We start from the raw sequence: 21,493 nt of genomic DNA, 5'->3' as shown, positions 1-21,493 counted from the left end.
AGAAAGAAAAGGCAAGGCTTGTCATTGTCAACGAGGCCTCAGGGCTCTTGCTCCCTCATCGCGCCAGGCCTACCTGTGCCTTCTGGAGCAGCTCGATGATGAGGGCTAGCCAGTCAGGGATGAGTTTCTCCACTTCCAGGCTGACGATGGCCAAGGCCAGCATGGACCCCTTGAACTGGAGCAGCTGGTAGCAGGCCAGGCAGTGGAGCAGCTGCTTGGTGAGAAGAGCCACATGCAGAGACGGGTTCATCTTGGGCAAGGTGGTCAGCAGTTGAGGCCGGGTGGATAAGGCCACCGCGTGGAACTTGGGAGAGAAAGGGCAGCATAACTAAGACGGCTTAAGGAACGGCTGCCCTGAGGGCACAAATTCAGCTTAAAACCAGAGGAAAGGCAGTTTGGGGAAGGCAGTGCAAGTTCCCTGCTAGAGATTACTAGCGCCAACACACAAAAGTACCAACATACCTGAAGGAGTGTCTCCACCCCCATCATTCTGCCCGGACACTGAGGTCCAGCACCGAGGGCCTTCTGGCAGTTCCCTCGCTGCAAGAAGCCAAGTTACAGGGAACCAGGCAGAGGGCCTTCTCGGTAGTGGCACCCGCCCTGTGGAATGCCCTCCCACCAGATGTCAAAGAGAAGAACAACTACCAGACATTTAGAAGACATCTGAAGGCAGCCCCATTTAGGGAAGCTTCTAATGTTTAATAGGTTATTGTATTTTAGGGTTCTGTTGGAATCCGCCCAGAGTGGCTCGGGAAACCCAGCCAGATGGGCAGGGTATAAATAAATCATCATCATCATCATCATCATCATTATTATTATTATTATTAAAGAGCCTAAAAACATCCTGTTCTCACCATGGCCAACCAGATGCCCACGGAAAACCTGCAAGCAGGATTTGAGCACAACAGCATAGATAGCCGTCTCCTCCGCCAATTTGTCTAATGCTGTTTTAAAGCCACACACACCGGTAACTCGCATTGCGGTGGCTGGGGTTAAACGGCTTTGAAACCAATTTGAAGGGCATCATTCTGGAAATCCAGAGTTAGAACATTCTCGGTGTTCATCCAGTGACAGAGATCTCACCACCTCTCTAGGCAAAGGACCCCAGAAGGTTAAGTCCAGTCGAAGGCGGCTATGGGGTTGTGGTGCTCATCTCGCTTCAGGCCAAGGGAGCCGATGTTTGTTCACAGACAGCTTTCCAGGTCATGTGGCCAGCATGACTAAACCGCTTCTGGCACAACAGGACACCGGGACGGAAACCAGAGTGCACAAAAACGCCATTTACCTTCCCGCCACAGTGGTACCTATTTATCTACTTGCACTGGTATGCTTTCAAACTACTAGGTTGGCAGGAGCTGGGGCAGAGCAACGGGTGCTCACCCCGTCGCGGGGATTCGAACCGCCGACCTTCTGATCGGCAAGCCCAAGAGGCTCAGTGGTTTAGACCACAGCGCCACCTGCGTCGGATGTCAGCAAATCCTCCCAGGCAAACCTACACGTTTTCTCACCCGGCTTCAAAGCCTTCAGAATTAGAAAGCCTTTAAAAACGACAGCCAATTCTGTGCTGCATTTGCATGGTGGCGTTGTGGAAAACACACAGCGATGGCCCCTGACTACTGATGCAATTCAAGTTTTAATTCTGATTCGCTCCATCCTAAAGGCTTTTCTTGGAAACAACAACACTTGAAAGAGTGGCCTGGCATAAAGGAATATACCTCCCCAGTTGCTGCACGCTGGATAGAGTTGTCCCTTTTTCCACCCAACACCACCAAAAGCTTGCCACTCTTTTCTCTCTCCCCGCACCCCAAAAGGCCTTTGATGTGCTTACAATATGAAGGAAGTCCAGGGGTGTGGCTATGTGCAAATCCCAGTTCAACTTGTCCAGAATGATCTTCTCCATCCTGCGAATCTCCGCTGGGGAACAGCCACAAAAGCTGTCCCTGGCCAACACCTTCAGTACCGGAACCCTCTGCAAAAGTCAGAGCAGAAAGAAAACAGTTGCTATGAGGCAGGCTGCAAGCCACAGGTCCAAACCTGTGCTCAATCAAGAAGCACACTGGGTGATCTGGGAAGAGCAATCATCACCCAATTGTTGCATGGATTGCTGGATGATGACGATTTCGGTTTATGTCCCACCATTTTAAAGATCCCGGGACGGTGTACAATATTAAGAACACATTTTGCAGAGCGTAAAAACAAAAACGCAGTAAAAAGCATACTAATGGACATGATGGATTTTTTGGGAGCCTGCCGACCTGACTGGAAGAATTCGCAACCAGGAAGAAGAGGAGACACAAGAGGATTGGAAGAAATTTAAAGAATATTTAGCTAAATACTGCAATATGAGATAATTAGAAAACTCTTGGAAGTAATAAATAGGCTTAGGGGTAGATTAAGAATATGTGTTAGTAAATATTAAGGATTAGAATATTAATATAGGAGAAGAGCTTAGTAAATGTTAGGAGTCAATATTATTAGAAATATGAATTTGGAGAACTGCCAAACAGGTGTTATAATGAAATTCAGTTAGAGGGGATGTGAGGAAGTCAGTTATTAATGTTATGAGAATTAGATATCTGAAGAAATAATTCTTTTTTGTGTTGAGTTTACTGTATTGTAAAGTGTTTTTCTTTGTTGTGTGTTATGTAATGTCTTTTTTTGTCATAAATGTGGAAAACCAATAATTTTTTTTTTTGGGGGGGGGGTAATGGACATGATAACAATAATCATAATAACAGCCCCACCCCCCCAGCTTTAACAGGCCATAGATTATTTAATAGCCAAAGGCCTGCGTAAAGAGGAATGTTTTTGCCTAAAGATATGTAATGATGGTGAGCATCTCTGGGAGAAGCATTCCGCAAGCGGGGAGCAATCGCAGAAAACGCCCGTTTCCCTCAAACCGTTTTGCTGGTGGGCATTCTGTTTTCCTGGTAGTCATTAAAGCATGAGGCTCTTTAATTTCAAGGTCATGGGTAAAAGTCCCACACTGAGCGAAATACTCCTGCATTTCAGGGGGCTGGATGTTTCCGAGCACAATTCAAAGTGTCGGTGCTGAGCTTTAAAGCCCTAAACCGCCTTGGCCCAGTAGACCAGAAGGAGCATCTCCACCCCCATCGTCCAGCCCGGACACTGAGGTCCAGCGCCGAGGGCCTTCTGGCAGTTCCCTCACTGTGAGAAGCCACGTTACAGGGAACAAGGCACAGGGCCTTCTCAGTAGTGGCACCCGCCCTGTGGAACACCCTCCCAGCAGATGTCAAGGCAATAAACAACTATTTTACTTTTAAAAGACATCTGAAGGCAGCCCTGTTTAGGGAAGTTTTTAATGTTTTGATGTTTTATTGTGCTTTTAATCTTTCTTGGAAGCAGCCCAGAGTGGCTGGGGAGACCCAACCAGATGGGCGGAGTACAAATAATAAATTAATTTATTATTATTATTATTATTATTATTATTATTATTATTATTATTATCTGTTGGGAGCCAGTGTGTGTGTTTTAATTATTATTATTATTATTATTATTATTATTATTATTATTATTACCTCTCATGGTCCCTTCCAACTCTACAATTCTATGATTTTTGCCGTAAGACTATTGTTACTAGGTGTTGGAGGAAACAAAGACGCGCTCGTGTTTGTGTGTGTGTCTTTTATCAAATTCAGGGGGAAGGGGAGCACAAGAGATAACGGGTGCTTCAACCTTTATCTGCCAGTTGTCTCAGGGTGCCAACCCCACACAACCCCACGGGGTGCAAGCAGGAGAGGCACCTGCCACCCCATCCTTATACCCACAGGGTGCCCACAACAATCAAAGTCACGCCGTTCTCACTACTGCGTTGGCAAGGCAGCCCTGACCGCAAGCGTATCACGACAGCTTTCCAAAACGGGTGGCGCAATGCAAACGTGGTGGCTCTGGGCCCCCTGCCCCCAGGGGGGGGGGAGCACTTACCTCATCTTCCTCAATGGTCTTGGCAGCGAGGAAGAAGCAGCTGATTGCAATACAGTTCAAGTACTTTGGACGGGCCTAGGAGAGAGAGGAGAGGAAGAGTTAAGGAGCGGCGTCTCCGGAGGGCCAGCTGGCAAGAGCAGCAGGGGGAGAGGCTTTGGTTCAATGGCAGGATGCCTGCCTGGCAAGCAGAAGGCCGCCGGTTCAATGCCCAGCAGCATCCCTGCCTGGAACTGAGGAGCAGCTTGCCACTCTGTGCCAAGAATACTGAGCTAATGGCCTGACTCGGTATAAGGGAGCTTGCTGACCAGGAGGCTAGCTATGTTAGAGGAGATTGAGAGGAGATATGTTAGGTAAAGGTAATGGGACCCCTGACCATTAGATCCACTCGTGGCCAACTCTGGGGTTGCGGCGCTCATCTCGCTCTATACGCCGAGGGAGCCGGCGTACAGCTTCTGGGTCACGTGGCCAGCATGACTAAGCAGCTTCTGGTGAACCAGAGCAGCGCACGGAAACGCTGTTTACCTTCCCGCTGGTGTGGTACCTATTTATCTACTTGCACTTTGTTGTGCTTTCAATCTGCTAGGTTGGCAGGAGCAGGGACCGACAACGAGAGCTCACCCCATCGTGGGGATTCAAACCACCGACCTTCTGATCGGCAAGTCCTAGGCTCTGTGGTTTAGACCACAGCGCCACCCGCGTCCCTCAGAGGAGATATGTTAGCCACCTTCAAATATCTCAAGGGATATGAGATGGAAGACGGAGCAAGCTTGCTTTCTCCTGCTCCGGAGAGCAGGTCCAGTTCTAGGTGCCACAATCTCAGAAGGATACTGACAAGCTAGAACGTGTGCAGAGGAGGCAATCAGTCAGTCAGTTTTACTGCACATAGCCAAAGGCTGCCGCAATGTACACAGAATCATTCAACAAAAGAAAATACGCTGGATTAATACAAAAAACTTAAAACATTTATATTACCAAGACATTACCTACTCTAAACAGAGCTATAAAAGTACCTTAATATACAGGTTAAGACGTTAAACAATAAAATTTATAAGCTAAAATCATTACATGGCCACTAATATATTAACAAATAATGTTAATTAATACAATGTTTGGTGATAAAGATAGAATATAGATTGATGTAGATAGGGTCAAATAAATTCATCTCCTTTACAGGTGGTGGCTACCTTGGCTATATAATTTGCTCTAATTTTCCTAGTGGCAGTTGCAAAGAGTGCTACATGCCAGGTCACATACTTATCTGTGTCTGCGAGGAGATATAAATTCATGTCAGAGGGGTTCTGGCCAGGGGACCTTGTCATTATAGGTGCTAAAAATCTAAGAAGGATATTGACAAGATAGAACATGTGCAGAGGAGGGCAACCAAGATGATCAAGGGTCTGGGAACCAAGCCTCATGAGGAATGGTTGAGGGAGCTGAGTATGTTCAGCCTGGAAAAGAGGAGACTAAAGGAGATATGATAGCCATCTTCAAATATCTAAAGGGCTGTTACATGGAAGATGGAGTAAGCTTGATTTCTCCTGCTCTGGAGGGTAGGAATCGAACCAATGGCTTCAAGTTACAAGAAAGGAGATTCTGACTAAACACCAGAAAGAACTTTCTGACTGTAAGAGCTGATGGACAGTGGAACGGTCTCCCTTGGGAGGTGATGGACTCTCCTTCCTTGGAGGTTTTTAAGCAGAGGTTGGGTGGCCACCTGTCATGGATGCTTCAGCTGAGATTCCTGCATTGCAAGGGGTTGGATTAGATTATCCTCGGGGTCCCGGCCAACTCTACAATTCTATGTTCCTAGTTAGGTAGGACAGATGTTGCCCACCGCAGGTCTAACTCTGTGGTAGCTGATAATGTTTATTGGTTTTATGTTGCAGACATAAAAAAGGCCTGGTTGATAAATACAGTGGTGCCCCGCAAGACGAACGCCTCACAAGACGGAAAACCCGCTAGACGAAAGGGTTTTCTGTTTTGGAGGCGCTTCGCAAAACGAATTTCCCTATGGGCTGCGGGTCCCCCCCCCTTTGCTAAGCCGCTAAGCCGCTTATCAGCTGATCCGCTAAAAGCCGCTAATAGCGCTAAGCCATCAATGGGCTTGCTTCGCAAGACGAAAAAACCGCTAGATGCAGAGACTCGCGGAACGGATTAATTTCGTCTTGCGAGGCACCACTGTACTTTAAATAAAACCAATAAACTTCTTCCTTTCCACACAAACTGGTTGTTTTTGTTTTTATTTTTTGCTTCAGCTTGCCCACATAGGAGACAGGGCTGAGGGCACGGAGATCAAGGATTTGATCTTTGAGCATAAGGAAAACTGCTGCATGAAAAGATCTCACAGGGGCCAAGTCTGGGAGATGGAAGAAGGAAAAAACAAAATTGCTTTTTCGAACAGATTGTTCCCAAGATCCCAATGGTCAAATATTTACCTTCACGGCAGCTAAAAACCTGTCCAAGAGACTGACAGCCAGGGCCAACGTTTCTGGGTAAAGGTGGAACTGGAACTTGAGTTTGACCATCCACTGAACCACTTCGTCCCGCTGGGTTGGAGTAATGCCCACATCCTGTAGAGAGCAAGGGGAGGGGAAGACAACACAAAACACCAGTGAGAACATCAAATAGCTCCCAGCACACGTACAAAGAAGGTAGAAAAAACCCCATCATATCAGAATATGAAGGCTGCCCAAGAGGCAACTCCAGACATTACAGAACTCCAGCACAGAATGGAAAAAACAGCAAACAATTAATGTGGAGATTCTCATAAGACTTTCAGATGTTGTCTATTATATCCCTGGAAGGTTAAGGGTTCGAAAATGGACAGGGCCTCAAATTGTGGAGGGCGACAGAACTGAACTCCACTCCACATCACTTGGGTGCTGCTTTTACAAGTCAAAATACTGAGGTCTTTCAAACACCGCTGGGGGAGGGAGCGATACTCCTGCCCAATTCTCCCTCCAAAATCAAGGGACTTAAAATTGCTTTGGAAGGGAGTGCTCAAGGGCACCAGCTCACCTATGGAAGCTCCCCGCTCCAGCGGAATCTGGTCTTCTCCCCACCACAGCAATGTTTAAGAGGAGGCCCAAGACCTTTTCATTTGCCGCAGACTTCCGGGTTAGCGCGAACGCGAATGGCGGATTCCCTCCGAGCTCCGGAGGGAATCGGCTCCGTTGAGGACGGGTCTTGCCGCGCCGGCGACGCGGGGACCCTCAGAAACCGCAGGCGCGGATGCCTGCGGACCTGGTGACTCAGTGGGCACCTTAAGCGCCCCCCCGACTCATGAAGAGCCTTTTTAAAGGCTACGAAGGGGTACGGAGGGTGGCGTGGTGCTGTGAGTAGATCGCTGCCTCAGTGGAGTGAAGCCGCGAGCCATGACCGGAGAGCGCTAACTTTCTTCCTGAAATCTGGACTGTAAAACAAGCTACCCGTGAGTAGAAGGGAATTTGGACTTAAAATTTTTGATTTTGAATTTGGTACGACCGGGGGACGTGCTAAAGGGAAGTCCGCACCCCCCCCTATCTACAAACAATCTAAAGCAAGGATCGGAGAACTAAGGTGGAAAATTTCTGTCTGATCAGGGAAAAAAAGATCTTTCCATGAATCTGACAGGTGAAGATTTTGTGCTGGAGAGAAAGGGAGGAATTTTGGAACTTTTAATGTAACCCCCCCCCCCTGAACCCGGGGGCGTCTTGCCGGAGAGAAAAAGAACAAAGAGTTTGACAGCTGTCAAAGGAGCTGTCAAACGAGCGGCCAAACTTAAAATCTTGCTATCTAATAACTCTCTCTTTTAAAAGTGATACATTTGAAATGAGATGGTTGGAAACAAAGTAGTAAATAAATGACAAAGTAACAGACTGTTGGAAAGGACTATCGAGCAATTGGAATCCCCCTAGGGGGGACCAGAGGCACTACAATGGCTGCAGAGGGAAAATTACTGGCAGAAATAGAAAAAATGTTTTTTCTCGTGGGAATTTTACAAGAGCAGACTACGGCTATGAGCAAAGTACTCATGACCTTGAATCCCAAAACAAACAATTCTGCCGAATGTATAAACGACATGCCTGAAAAAGAATCTGCAGCCGAGCCACAAGGAGGGATGGAAAGGAAAGGAGAAAGGGAGACAGTTCAAGTGGAAAATATTAACCAACTAAATACCAACCAAAAGCCTATACTGACAGAAAGTAAAGAAGAAGACCCTTGGATTACAACTCTGCAAAAGATGAGAAAGATGAAGAAGGAAGCCCCTGGATTACTTGGAACACTGGAACTTAAAAGAATAAAGAAACATGACCGAGACTTTCTTCTTAAGCATGGGCCTGAGTTTCAGAAACAAGTTTTTAAACTTTTTGGATGGAAGAAAACTTGATGTGACTGTGATAGAACTGTTTCGAGAACCGAAGACCAACAAAAAAGACTACCAACAAAACTGGCAGAGAGAGACTAACAGGGAATTAAGGGCCTCAGATGTGAGGAACCCGGGCTAGGAACTCTTTTTGGGGATGCTTCTCTGGGGACGGAAGCCGGGGTAGGGAGGGAGGGGAGAACAAAAACTTTTAAAACTTTATAATCTTTTATCAGGCCAAATGGATTTACAAGTAATATTAAAGGGAGAAATTCATGGGGAGGGAAATGGGGTCGACCTTAGGAAAAAGAGAATTAGAAAGTGAAAAGTTAAATGTTTTTAAGTAAAATGTTTTTTTCTTTTTTTTTATAATAAGAATAAGATGTGTAAGATAATGGATAGGAACTTGCTGAAATAATTATTGAAATTGGGATGTAGGAAGAGGGGGTGGGGGGAAGTCAGAGAAAGAGGGTAATGAAAGTAAGGGTATGAAATTACATATGTGTCTGTCTGTGTCTTTTTGTGTATGTATGTCTTTAAAAAATGTGAAAACCTAATAAAAATTTATATATATATATATATATATATATATATATATATATATATATATATATATATAAAAGACCTTTTCATTTGCCCAGGCTTTGGGACCATAAGGAAAAATTATTTTCTGGGTGCAGTTTGATTGCTAGTAGGTTCTTATTGCACTTTTTATGACTTTTGTCTTAAATCTTGCATGGCTCTTTTGTTTATTCTTGTCATTAGTCACCCATGTGGTCCAAACTGGAGCAGGGGGGCGGAAGGATGTAAAAGTTTTACTGGAAGGAAGGAAGGAAGGAACTAATAATAATAATAATAATAATAATGCACTTTCATGAAGTATTTAATTGGAGCGTCCCTGAAATCAAAATGCCATTTATTCATTTCATTTCATTTCATTTCATTTCACTAAGTCATTTCATTTCACTAAGTCGTGAAACTCTCTAAGCAGTGTGCTTTAATAAAATTATCTATAAGACACAGTTAAAAAGCTTGTTTTAAAGAAACAAGGCTATGTAAGATAATTATCAGTGAAACACGGAAAAAATCAGAAAGCCTTTTGAAACTAAGAAAGATAACGAAATTATATATCTGGGTAGGCTTGCTGACACTTGTTTTCATGTTAAGTTCATTAAAGACAAGAGATGTGCAATCTTGAGAAAATGCATTTCAGCTATGATTTACAGGTTATTTGTAAAAAAAGAAACAGTGCTCCCAAGAAAACCCACAGAGGGACAGAGCAGCCAACCAGCTTTTCCACAAATCTCATCTGACGGCAAGGCCATGACCTCCGGCTTGCATTAATTTCGGTCCAAAAGCTTCCATTATTGCTATTTATCTGGGGTAACCGGAGGAGCTTCCCTTCTGAGAAAAGAACTGGCTGCGTCAGCAGAAGAAAGGAGGGGAAAACGAGAGCATGGATCAGCTTCAGGTCTCCCAAGGAAACTGCAGTTAAGCAGCAGGTAATTTATATGGCTGGGCTTTTCTCTGAAAGAACAACAGCTATTGTTACAAAAGTAATTCCTTGGCACGGCTCTCAAGGACTTCTTGTCCCAGAGCGCGATGACCTTTGGAGAGTTTCCCAATTCCGCAGCCACCTCTGAGACAGCTCAGGTTTCCACCTCCATTACAACGGACCCCAAACCTGAAGCACCAGTTAGCTGGTTTCTAAAACACCTTCCTGAATTGCAAAAGGGGAACCTCTGTAACTGTGCGACTGCTTGGCCCTGAAATAATTATTATGCCTTAACTGTACCACTGTGATAATACCCACAACAGCCACCACTCATAAACCCTGCTGCGAGTCACTGTGTTATGACTTGCCTTAAACCAGTCACTACCTCAACCGCCCATTTAGGATAAAGGTAAAGGGACCCCTGACCATTAGGTCCAGTCGTGGCCGACTCTGGGGTTGCGGCGCTCATCTCGTTTACTGGCCGAGGAAGCCGGCGCTTGTCTGCAGACAGCTTCCAGGTCATGTGGCCAGCATGACTAAGCCGCTTCTGGCGAACCAGAGCAGCGCACGGAAACGCCATTTACCTTCCCGCCACAGTGGTGCCTATTTATCTATTTGTACTTTGACATGCTTTCGAACTGCTAGGTTGGCAGGAGCAGGGACCGAGCAACAGGAGCTCACCCCTTCACGGAGATTCGAACTGCCAACCTTCTGATTGACAAGTCCTAGGCTCTGTGGTTTAACCCACAGTGCCACCCGTGTCCCCCATTTAGGATAGGTGGGTATTGATTTGATTGTTTAATTTGTTAAATCTGTATACCCGCCCTTCGTACGAAGATCACAGGGCGGTTCACAATAGAGAAATGCAAAATGAAAACACCTAATGTTGTATGATGAAGGCGCCAGGAGGGCCTCCCTGGGGAAAGCATTCCACAAACGGGGAGCCACCACAGAAAAGGCCCTTTCTCGTGTTGCTGCCCTCTGGACTTCACATGGAAAAAGCACACGCAAAAGGACCTCAGATGACAACTGCATAGTTGGTTCCCACAGGGAGAGGTGGGAAGTATTGTGTTCCTAAACTATTTAAGGCTTTATAGTTCAAAACCAGCACTTTGAACTGGGCCCATGCTTTGCAGTCAGCATGCAAGCCATGACAAGATCAAAGGGGTACAGCCCCCTGCTCTGTGCCTTCCTTCTGCATGGTTGTATAAATTGGGTCCAGAGGGAGAAGGAAAATAATGGGTGGGCATGACCTCCTTGACAAGAAGGAAGGGGGCCAGTACAGTGGTACCTCTGGTTGCGAACGGGATCTGTTCCGGAGCCCCGTTCGCAACCTGAAAGGGAACATATGATACGATATGATACAATACGATACCTTTATTGTCACTGTCCCATACAGAACAATGAGATTGAAAAACTACATAAAACATTGAAAAACCCCTAAAAACTCTGAAACCCCGTTTTAAAATACAATATACTATAGAGACTCCTTATGCTGCGTTTAGAACCAGAATTGCATTTGCGTAGAAACTGTTTCTCAGGAGGCTAATCCTGGCCTTTATAACCCTATACCTTCTTCCAGAAGGCAGAAGCTGAAAGAGATCATTTCCGGGATGAGTACTATACTGCGCTATCTCTGCAGCTTTCTTATGGCACCTGACAGCATAGATTTGATCCAAGGTGGGAATAGTGCACCCAATTATTCTCTCTGCAGTCTTTACAACCCTGGACAGCATTGTTTTTTCCCTGGCCGTGCAGCTCCCAAACACACAGACCATAAGTTAATACACTCTCCACAGTGCAATGGTAAAATATAACCCGTAAAAAACATAACCCGTGTCTGTGCCGCGATTCGCCGTTCCTATGCATGCGCGTAACGACATTTCGCGCATCTGCGCATGTGGCGAAACCCGGAAGTAACCCTTTCCGGTACTTCCAGGTCGCAGCCTGAAAAAATGTATCATGAAGCAAAAGTAACAAGATGTATGACTGTACAGAGAGACGGGCCCACTGGGCACACCATGCTCAATGCCCCAATAAAGGGGGCAAACCCATGGAGCTGATGGGAGTTGTAGTCCAAACGGGAGTTGTAGTTCTACAGGAACCAGGCTGCAGCGCTTGGGAGGGCAGCTGTCCTGCCTGAACTCTTGACTTGGAAGGAAGGACTAGGTGCTAAGAAAGGACTAAGTTCTCCTCTAGCTGAAGAACCACCAAAACGTTTCACTGGAAAGTTACGGCCAGGGTGGAGGAGACTCTCAGGGTTTGCGACGATGTGGGGAGTGGAAAATTTGAGTCCTTTACACCGTTTACACCCACACTTCCTGCAATTACACAGTGCTGCGAGAGGAGCAGAGTTTCAAGCCTATGAATGCAAGTTGCTCCCACTGTGAACATGGTCCCATTCTGTTTGTGCCCAAAGACTTGGCCTTCTGGAATATTTGCATTCAGCTGCCTGGCATCTGTGGAAAAGTCCAGCCCCCCTTAGGTGATTTCTAAGGAACCTGCAGAGCCAGAGTGTTAGCTGGAGCAGCCAGATGAGTGTCAAATGTGCTTTACTTAACTGTCTGTGACCAAGAGATCTTGGTAGGGCCGGAGAAGGGAATGCTTGAGAAGGAAGCAGCAGCCACTGTAGGGGCTGCATAGTTTTAGGGAGCAGGATTTGGCACTACAGTGGTACCTCAGGTTACATACGCTTCAGGTTACAGAGTCCGCTAACCCAGAAATAGTGCTTCAGGTTAAGAACTTTGCTTCAGGATGAGAACAGAAATCGTGCTCTGGCAGTGCGGCGGCAGCAGGAGGCCCCATTAGCTAAAGTGGTGCTTCAGGTTAAGAACAGTTTCAGGTTAAGTGCGGACTTCTGGAACGAATTAAGTACTTAACCTGAGGTACCACTGTATGTATCTAATGCACTACAATGCTAATTTAAAACACCCCGGGTTTCTCCCCCAAAGAACCCTGGGAGCTGTGGTTTGTTACGGGTACTGAGAGTTGTTAAAAGACCTCCTATTCCCCCTCACAGAACTACAGTTCCCAGGACTGTGGAAGACTACTCCAATATACAATTCACTTCTACATGCACAAAGATTGAAAGACAAGGCATTACTCCTATAGAAGAACAGCTGATAAAATTACTGGTCTTGGCTGAGATGGCTAAGCTGACATGTTCAATTAGATAGAAATCATTTGTTAAGGTTTGGAAATTCCTTACGGACTTTTTGCATGAAAGGGAAAAAAGGACTTGTAATATCTGGATTTGAAGATTGAAAAAAACATTGGTTTATAGAAGACAGAATGGCTGGATCTTAAAGAAGGAGTAGCTTATGTAGCTGCAGAGAGTCCTTTTATTTTACTTTTTCTTTAGGTTTATCTTTCTTTTCTCTGGCTTTCTCCTCCCTTAGATTTCTCCCTTTTTTTGTATTTTCTACCTTCCTTTTTTAAGATTAAGTAGCTGTTTTATCTCAGTATGTTATAAAAAAGGTGCTTTGTAATGGGTATGTATTTCTGTACATCTTTGAATTAAGTATCAATACATAAACATAATAATAAAAAGCACAATTCCCAGGGTGGTTTTAACAACCCAGAGTTGCACAAGTGGAAGTTTTCTGCCCCAGCAGAACAGCGGCGCTGGATACGACACAGAGCTCTGTGGAGTCTGGTATTGACTGCTTTCAGCCAGGGACTGTGACCTAAACAGAGTGTGCTGCACTGTCCTTAGCTCATGAATGGAGGCGAGGAAATGAACGATTAAAGAACACAGCATGTCGCTCCTGCAAAGCAACCTCCAAGTCAGTTTACAGCCTGGTCCAAACTAAGTGCTTAGGACAGAGTATAATGTCAACTGAATACCCCCCACAAACCATGAGATAATGTTAAGAGAACCGCATGGCTTGTGCTAGTGAACAATGGTCAGCACACCCTGTCCTTAGAAGTACTGGTTTTTGGACCAGACGCCATCCACATAAACATGTAGACAGGTTTCACAAAGGTCAACATTTGAAGATGCCAATGTTGGTTCGGCCACATGTTTGGGGAGATCTCCTGCCTGGTCAGAGGAAGGGATAACTGAGCTAATATAGCAAGGGGAAATGGTTCCCTTTCAACATGGGAAAGGTTAACTGCAGGTAAAGGTTAAAAAAAAAAAGAAAAAAGAATTAAGGTGCTGGAGGAGACTCTTGAGTCCCATGGACTGCAAGAAGATCAAACCTCTCCATTCTGAAGGAAATCAGCCCTGAGTGCTCACTGGAAGGACAGATCCTGAAGCTGAGGCTCCAATACTTTGGCCACTTCGTGAGAAGAGAAGACTCCCTGGGAAAGACCCTGATGTTAGGAAAGATGGAGGGCACAAGGAGAAGAGGAGGACAGAGGACGAGATGGTTGGACAGTGTTCTCGAAGCTACCAGCATGAGTTTGACCAAACTGTGGGAGGCAGTGGAAGACAGGAGTGCCTGGCGTGCTCTGGTCCATGGGCTCATGAAGGGTCGGACACAACTAAACAACTAAACAACAACAACAACAAAGGTAAAAAGGTAAATGACCCCTGGACAGTTAAGTCTAGTCAAAGGTGACTATGGGGTTGCAGCATTCATCTCGCTTTTCAGGCCGAGGGAGCCGGCGTTTGTCCTCAGACAGCTTTCCGGGTCATGCGGCCAGAATGACTAAACCGCTTCTGGCGCAACGGGACACCGTGACGGAAACCAGAGTGCCCAGAAACACAGTCTACCTTCCCGCCGGAGCGGTACCTCTTTATCTACCTGCATTAGTATGCTTTCGAACTGCTAGGTTGGCAGGAGCTGGGACAGAGCAACGGGAGCTCACCCCGTTGCGGGGATTCGAACAGCCAACCTTCCGATCGGCAAGCCCAAGAGACTCAGTGGTTTAGACCACAGCGCCACCCGCTGCACCCAGGTATCAGCTACACCTGAGCAGGTCTAGTGGGGAGGAAGAAGGAACCTCGAGGAAGTTGTGAGAGTTAGCATGGCAGGCTTTGTCCCGAAGTCTCTGCTTTCAGCTGTACCATCCACACAGATCCTTGGGGAAATGGCTGTAGTTCAGTGGTAGAGTCTTCGTTTTGCAAGCAAAAGGTTCCAAGTTTGATCCCTGGCACCTCCAGTTGGGACTTGGGGCGATTCCTGCCTGGGACCCAGGAGACCTCAATGCATCCTGTATCTCCTTATCTGAACTTTTCGACATCTCGGCTAAAATAACTGATCCTTTCAAAATGGCAAACACCATAGGAACCTGGTGCCTGGAACATGGCCCCCTAGAATATCATCGCAAACCAAAATGACACGGAGGGTTGTGTCTGACTAAGTCACACTCAAGAGCAAGCCCACTAAAAACAAGTTCGTCAAGTCCATTTATTACAAATGGGTCTACTCGGAGCAGGACTTGCAATGTCAGCAGGGAGGAGGAGGAGCACAGGTTGAAGAGGGCATTGGATGTGGACCATAGGAGTACTACAGGCAACAACTGTGCACCTATTATTGATTAATTGATGTGCTACCTAATGGCCAAGATGGCGTCCATTTACAAGTATAAAATCAATTACGAAAAATGCACATGCAGCCTAACTAAAATGCATGATAAAAAAAACACCATCCAAACATTAAAATAAACCGCCAGAAATAACATGTGCCATTAAACAAGCCCTATCCTGTCTCTCTCGCTCACACACACCCAAAACAAATGCAGATAATGGTTAAATTTTGTTTTTGGGAGATGGGTGCTTTGGGTCCATAGGAGCATTTAAAAAAAACAAAACGCCTAATCATACATATATACTCTTAGAGAACATCCTACATAATTACAGTAAGGCAAAAGAAGTTTAAGGTTGAATACTGTCCCGAAACTTGTTATTCCAGAACATCACAAACAGAATTTGTTTCTCTGGAAGTTTGTTCGCCTGTTTTTCGTTATATGTTTCTTCAATAGCACCTATTTTTATACCTGTCTTTCTTTTATAGCACATTAATCCGGGCAGTTGTGATATTCCAAATTGTATTAAAGCATTCAGAGACTGTAGGAGGACTGCTACCCCACTCCACCCATTAGCTGGTACCGTACTTTTCCGTCTATAAGACGCCCCCTATTTTGGGGGGCTCAAATTTAAGAAAATGGAGGGAGATGGCACAGAGTTGTTGAGCTTTTTTGGAGGGGGGGGGCTCCCACCGTTGTTAAGAAAATTTGGGCTGCAGGGGTGCCAAACCGAATGTCACTCACCCAACTGGCAAATGCTAACAATCGCAAGCGACGCAAGCCTAATTGCCGAAGCAGGCAGCCAATCCAAAGCAGGCCTTGCAGCTGACACCATTCACCCACCCAATCGCTAGATCATGCTCGTGGGTGCAACCAATTGCCCGTCCCCCCTCTGCACTACCCATGTATAAGATGACCCCCCCCCCATTTTCCCCCTTTATTTTGTAGTTTAAAAAACCCTCATACAATGCACGGAAAAGTACGCTATACAGATCTTGGCAGAAAAGCAAGTGAACATCTATAATTGAATTCCATAAATAAAACCCAATGCTGGCTCCCATCATGAGCATGTTGGAAAATGCCCTGGGGTGCCCCTGCAGCCCCCGAACTCTGAGCATCCTCTGGTATGCGCAGCTCTGGAAAAGGCATTTCCCTTCTTCTCCAGTGCGCTTCAGCGACACTAATCTTCTAGCATAACACCGCAAGAAGCGTGAAACATCGTAGAGCTAAACTATGTACCGTATTTTTCGCTCTATAAGACGCACCAGACCACAAGACACACCTAATTTTTGGAGGAGGAAAACAAGAAAAACAATATTCTGAATCTCAGAAGCCAGAACAGCAAGAGGGATCGCTGCGCATTGAAAGCAGCAATCCCTCTTGCTGTTCTGGCTTCTGGGATAGCTGCGCAGCCGGCATTCGCTCCATAAGACGCACACACTTCCCCTCTTACTTTTTAGGAGGGGAAAAGTGAGTCTTATAGAGCAAAAAATACAGTATTTATTTACACACTATGTACGGACAATGGAATCATGGCGTCCTCTCTCCCCAGCTCCGAGAGAACACAGGACAGAGTAAAAGCAAAAGTACAGTCCAAAAGAGATAAGGCTGTCTTCCGTTCCCACGCTCTTCCCAGACGGGCATGTGAATTACACCCATCACATCTGCTGCATCAGAGGCATGAAATACTAACAGAGCATCCAGCCATTTCTCTCATTAGGTTTCTAACGCTGAACCACACAGGTCACTTGGTCAACACAGGAACGTAGGCCAGCTGCCTTAATCCAACCCACACCATTTGCTCTTTTAGCTTAGCATTTGACACTGTGGCTCTCCAGGGTTTCAGACGGGGGATATTCCCATCCCAACTTGGGAGATGCTGGAGGATGAAGCTGGGACTTCAGGCAGGCCTCTACCACTGATCTATGGCCCAAGCTACAGCCTTCCCCGCTACCGTGAAATCTATTGTATTTCTATTTAAATTATAGCAATTATTTATAAATATGCACACACACACACACACACACACACACACACACACACACAATGCCCCTTTTCTTGGAGGGGGTTATTATGCATTTCCTGTTCTTTGGCAACATGAACGCACCCACCACACCAGCCTGAAGAACAGCAGAATTTCACCCTGCATAAGATTACGTAACTATAACCAGGTTTGTGCAGTCTGGGCTGCGGGGAGGTTAAAAGGCTTTCAAGCTGCTTAAAGGATGAGCTTGAACATATAGCAAAGGTGGCACAGATCCAGAAACGGGACTTTGCAAAACTGTTTTTGCATTTCCAAGTGCCCCCATCTGGCTCTCTGCAAAAGCCTGGTTTGCACTAAACCAGATGGCTCAGCAGCTGCAAAAAAGAAAAAAGAAAAATGTTTTCAGGATTGCCCCAGGGTGAAAAGCCCCCAATCGTACTCATTGTGCACCCCCTCCACCCAAATCGCCCAGTCAGCTGACACTCTTGCAGCCTGACTCTGAACCAGCTCCAGATTCTGAAACCTTTTCAAAGGCAGCCCCATGTACAGTAATCTAGACAGGCTTCCAGACCATAGGTGCTTCCACACATGTCCAAAGTACGCATACCTAAGACAAAGAGAGGGAGATGTTCTGACCAGCCGCTCCGCAGCCTGGGTACCCCACTTCTTTTTCCTATACTAACCCCCCTCTGTGTTAATTGCTACCCCATTTTTTTAAAAAATGAACAGTTGGAACCCGACGCAAGTCCTCCTGCATCTCAGGGATTGTCGTTTTAACAGCTGCCGCAGAGACCCTTGGCCCTTCCTGCCACCCAGGCTCCTTAGATCCGCACCAGCGGGGCCCGGAAATCCAGGATAATCCGTGGTATGTCTGTTATGCTGGTGGCAATCCCTGCACGCTGTCCGGATGCCAGCACACAGGAAACCTGCCTGGGCCTTGAGCCAAGGCGAGAGCTTCTTCAAGAACAGCTATGCCAAAGGGGAGAAGGCGGCTGGTTGGCTAACTAGCTCCCAATCACCCATATTCATTCTCCAGTAGTGTCATACCTCGGGTTACAGACCCTTCAGGTTGTGTTTTTACAGGTTACAGACCCACGAAACCCGGAAGTAGCGGAACAGGTTACTTCCAGGTTTCGGGGGTCGCGCATGCTCAAAGTGCTAAATCACGCTTTGTGCATGTGCAGAAGTGCCGAATTTCAACCCGCGTGTGCACAGATGCGGCGCTGCAGGTTGCAAACGTGCATCGGATCACGTTCACAACTCGAGCGTCCACTGTGTCTAATGCAGGCTTGCAAATAAAAACAATACAGTGGTGCCTCAGGTTAAGTACTTAATTTGTTCTGGAGGTCCGTTCTTAACCTGAAACTGTTCTTAACCTGAAGCACCACTTTAGCTAATGGGGCCTCCTGCTGCCGCCGTGCCACCAGAGCACGATTTCTGTTCTCATCCTGGAGCAAAGTGCTTAACCCGAGGTACTATTTATGGGTTAGCGGAGTCTGTAACCTGAAGCGTATGTAACCTGAAGCATATGTAACCCGAGGTACCACTGTACAACACATGCACACCTGGTCACCAATGGCAAGTCAAGATCTCCTCCAGGCAACCAGTTAGAATTCTCTTTCTATCTTTCTTGTTTAGGTCTTGGGATTTTCCACACATACCGAATACAGTAGTAGCTTCGGTTACGTAACCCTCTGGTTACGTAAACTTCAGGACACGAAAGCGGTAAACCCGGAAGTATTTGACCGGGTTTCACTACACGCGTACGCACAGAAGCGGTCCTCGGGTTGCGGAAACCCGGGGATCCAACCGGACCTCCAGAACGGATCTTGTCCGCAATCAGAGGTACCACTGTATAAGTATGTTCTGGGGAAGCGATTTGCTTGCACTTGTGGTGAACGAGTTTCATTCAGGTGGTCCTGAATGGTGTGTCTGTGGATTTGTGTTTGAAGATGGGCGGTAGCCCATCCATCGCATTAAATATTTTGTATTGATTTTCACTTGCCTTTTGATCGCTTGCTTAACTTCCTTACACTGCATTTCGTAGTTATTACAAACTGAATTCTGTGGAATTCAAACCTGAAGACAACTGTTGCTGGCATCTGTCTGAAGTATTGTGCCCAGTTCTGGACGCCACAATTTCAGAAGCATATTGACAAGCAGGAACGTGTGCAGAGGAAAGCAACCAAGATGATCAAAGGTCTGGGGAACCAAGCTTTATGAGGAATGGTTGAGCCTGGAAAAGAGGAGACTGAGAGCAGATAGGATAACCATCTTCAAATATCTACAGGGCTGTCACATGGAAGATGGAGCAAGCTTGTTTTCTCCTCCTCTAGAGGACAGTTCTAGGCGCCACAATCTAAGAAGGATATTGACAAGCTAGAACGTGTGCAGAGCAGGGCGACCATGTTGATCAAGGGTCTGGAAACCAAGCCTTGTGAGGAACAGTTGAAGGAGCTAAGTATGTTTAGCCTGGAAAAGAGGAGATATGATAGTCATCTTCAAATATCTAAAGGGCTGCCCTTGGGAGATGGTGGACTCTCCTTCCTTGGAAGTTTTTAAGCAAGGGTTCGCTGGCCATCTGTCAGGGACGCTTTAGCTGAGATTCCTTTCCAGTTCTACAATTCTATGATTCTATGACCAAATGGTCAATTGGCCTGATCCACCGCGCTAATCTTATATTCTTATGTGTATAGGATTGCCACCTGAGACAATTACCTTCAAGCTGGTACCACTGAAAACATGCAAAGGTTTGAGCTATTTGCATGCTACTTTTAAGTGTACAGGCCAGTAGCCAGCTTTTTTATTGCAGAATTTTAAAGTCACCTTGGGCAGAGAATTTTACTTTTACAGCAGGCACAGCCTTGCAAATGCCCTGTCAATGATCGGGACATCTGCAGCAGTAAGCACAGTGTTAACAGGACACAGTTTCCTAGTGCAATGAACTGAGAGAGTGTTAATAAATACGGTATCTTCAGATTAGTTAGTTAGGAGACTGTTGACCTTTGACTGGGAAAATAAAAAATCTGTAGCTAGCACTAAGCTGAAGTACCTTGTTTCAACAGAAAAGTCCAGAGTCCCTTGTGATATATTCTTCATGTGTGCCAATTCCAAAACGAATGATTTTATATCACTGCAATAAACCCAGGACTGACAAACACTGAAATATATTTCTTTGTGGTGACATATTTGGTATTTTTTTTGCCTCAGGCCCCCACTGTTTCCCCCTCCCCCAGCCCCCCCTGTAATGAACTCAGGAATCCTAACCACTTTAAAACGTGTCCTTTAAAAAAAACCCAAAAAAGACTTAGATTATGTATTTGGCTCAAAGCAATTTATCAGAATTTCAGCTTCTAAAAGCCCAGTCTGAATCAATGCCAAACAACTTAACGTTAACGCAGGAAAGAACCTGATAATCCGGTGGAAACACGGTGTTAAAAATAAATGCTTCCAAGCGCAGATGCTGACCTATTGAGAAGGAGGAAGCAGACTTACTTAAGTGGAAACTTTCAGGTCCTAAGTTGGTGTCCCGTTAAAATGCTTATATAGAGATTTATCTGTCTCCCCCCCCCCCTTTAAACGGAGCTACAATCAACAGACACCTATCAGGCACAAAGTTCAAATCCTTGCACCTCCATGTAGTTCGCGCTCTAAGAAAGTCCTCTGCATTAGATCCTAGAGAGCTATCGCTGGCGGTGTAGACTGAACATTGCCACTCCCTTAACACGACTCAGCCCCATCTGCTACAAACAGTTAAAGCAGTATTAAAGGAAAAGGTAAAGGGACCCCCAACCATTAGGTCCAGTCGTGGCCAACTCTGGGGTTGCTGCGCTCATCTCGCTTTATCTCGCGACGGAGTTAGCTCCCATTGCTCGGTTCCCTGCTCCTGCCAACTTAGCAGTTCGAAAGCACGTCAAAGTGCAAGTAGATAAATAGGTACCACTCCAGTGGGAAGGTAAAAACGGCATTTCCGTGCGTTGCTCTGGTTCGCCAGAGGCGGCTTAGTCATGCTGGCCACATGACCCGGAAGCTGTATGCCGGCTCCCTTGGCCAATAAAGCGAGATGAGCACCGCAACCCGAGAGTTGTCCGAGACTAGACCTAATGGTCAGGGGTCCCTTTACCTTTGTCACACCCACATGGGTTTGGTTTTTTTTATGCCTGACAGTTAGCCAACAGCAATCCCAAACTAATTGACCTGAACGCAAATATGAAACCACAAAGGATTCCATTCTACAAAAGGTGGGAAC

General features: G+C 46.1%; 1 protein-coding gene and 1 long non-coding RNA gene across 3 annotated transcripts in view; one reads left to right on the top strand and one right to left on the bottom strand.

The window, feature by feature from the left end:
* CCNI (cyclin I) overlaps positions 1 to 21,493 on the bottom strand; it is a 56,538-nt gene that overhangs the window by 2,594 nt on the left and 32,451 nt on the right. For both annotated transcript variants that reach the window (XM_081877089.1, XM_081877088.1), the window contains 4 exons: positions 6,381 to 6,515; positions 3,946 to 4,020; positions 1,829 to 1,969; positions 74 to 304 (listed from right to left, as the gene is read on the bottom strand). In XM_081877089.1, coding sequence (XP_081733215.1) covers positions 74 to 304; positions 1,829 to 1,969; positions 3,946 to 4,020; positions 6,381 to 6,470 — 537 coding nt within the window. In that variant the 5' untranslated portion in view covers positions 6,471 to 6,515. The remainder of the gene's footprint in view (positions 1 to 73; positions 305 to 1,828; positions 1,970 to 3,945; positions 4,021 to 6,380; positions 6,516 to 21,493) is intronic.
* Positions 4,027 to 19,719, top strand: LOC309350457. The gene is made up of 3 exons (XR_014160394.1): positions 4,027 to 4,295; positions 4,666 to 4,750; positions 19,594 to 19,719. It is a non-coding gene; the product is annotated as an uncharacterized lncRNA (long non-coding RNA).

The sequence above is a fragment of the Podarcis erhardii genome (genome assembly GCF_964252035.2).
Source record: "Podarcis erhardii genome assembly, chromosome: 9".
In the NCBI taxonomy this organism is placed as follows: Eukaryota; Metazoa; Chordata; class Lepidosauria; order Squamata; family Lacertidae; genus Podarcis; species Podarcis erhardii.
The sequence above is the reverse complement of the archived record's forward strand: the minus strand, read 5'-3'. Positions and strand labels throughout refer to the sequence as shown.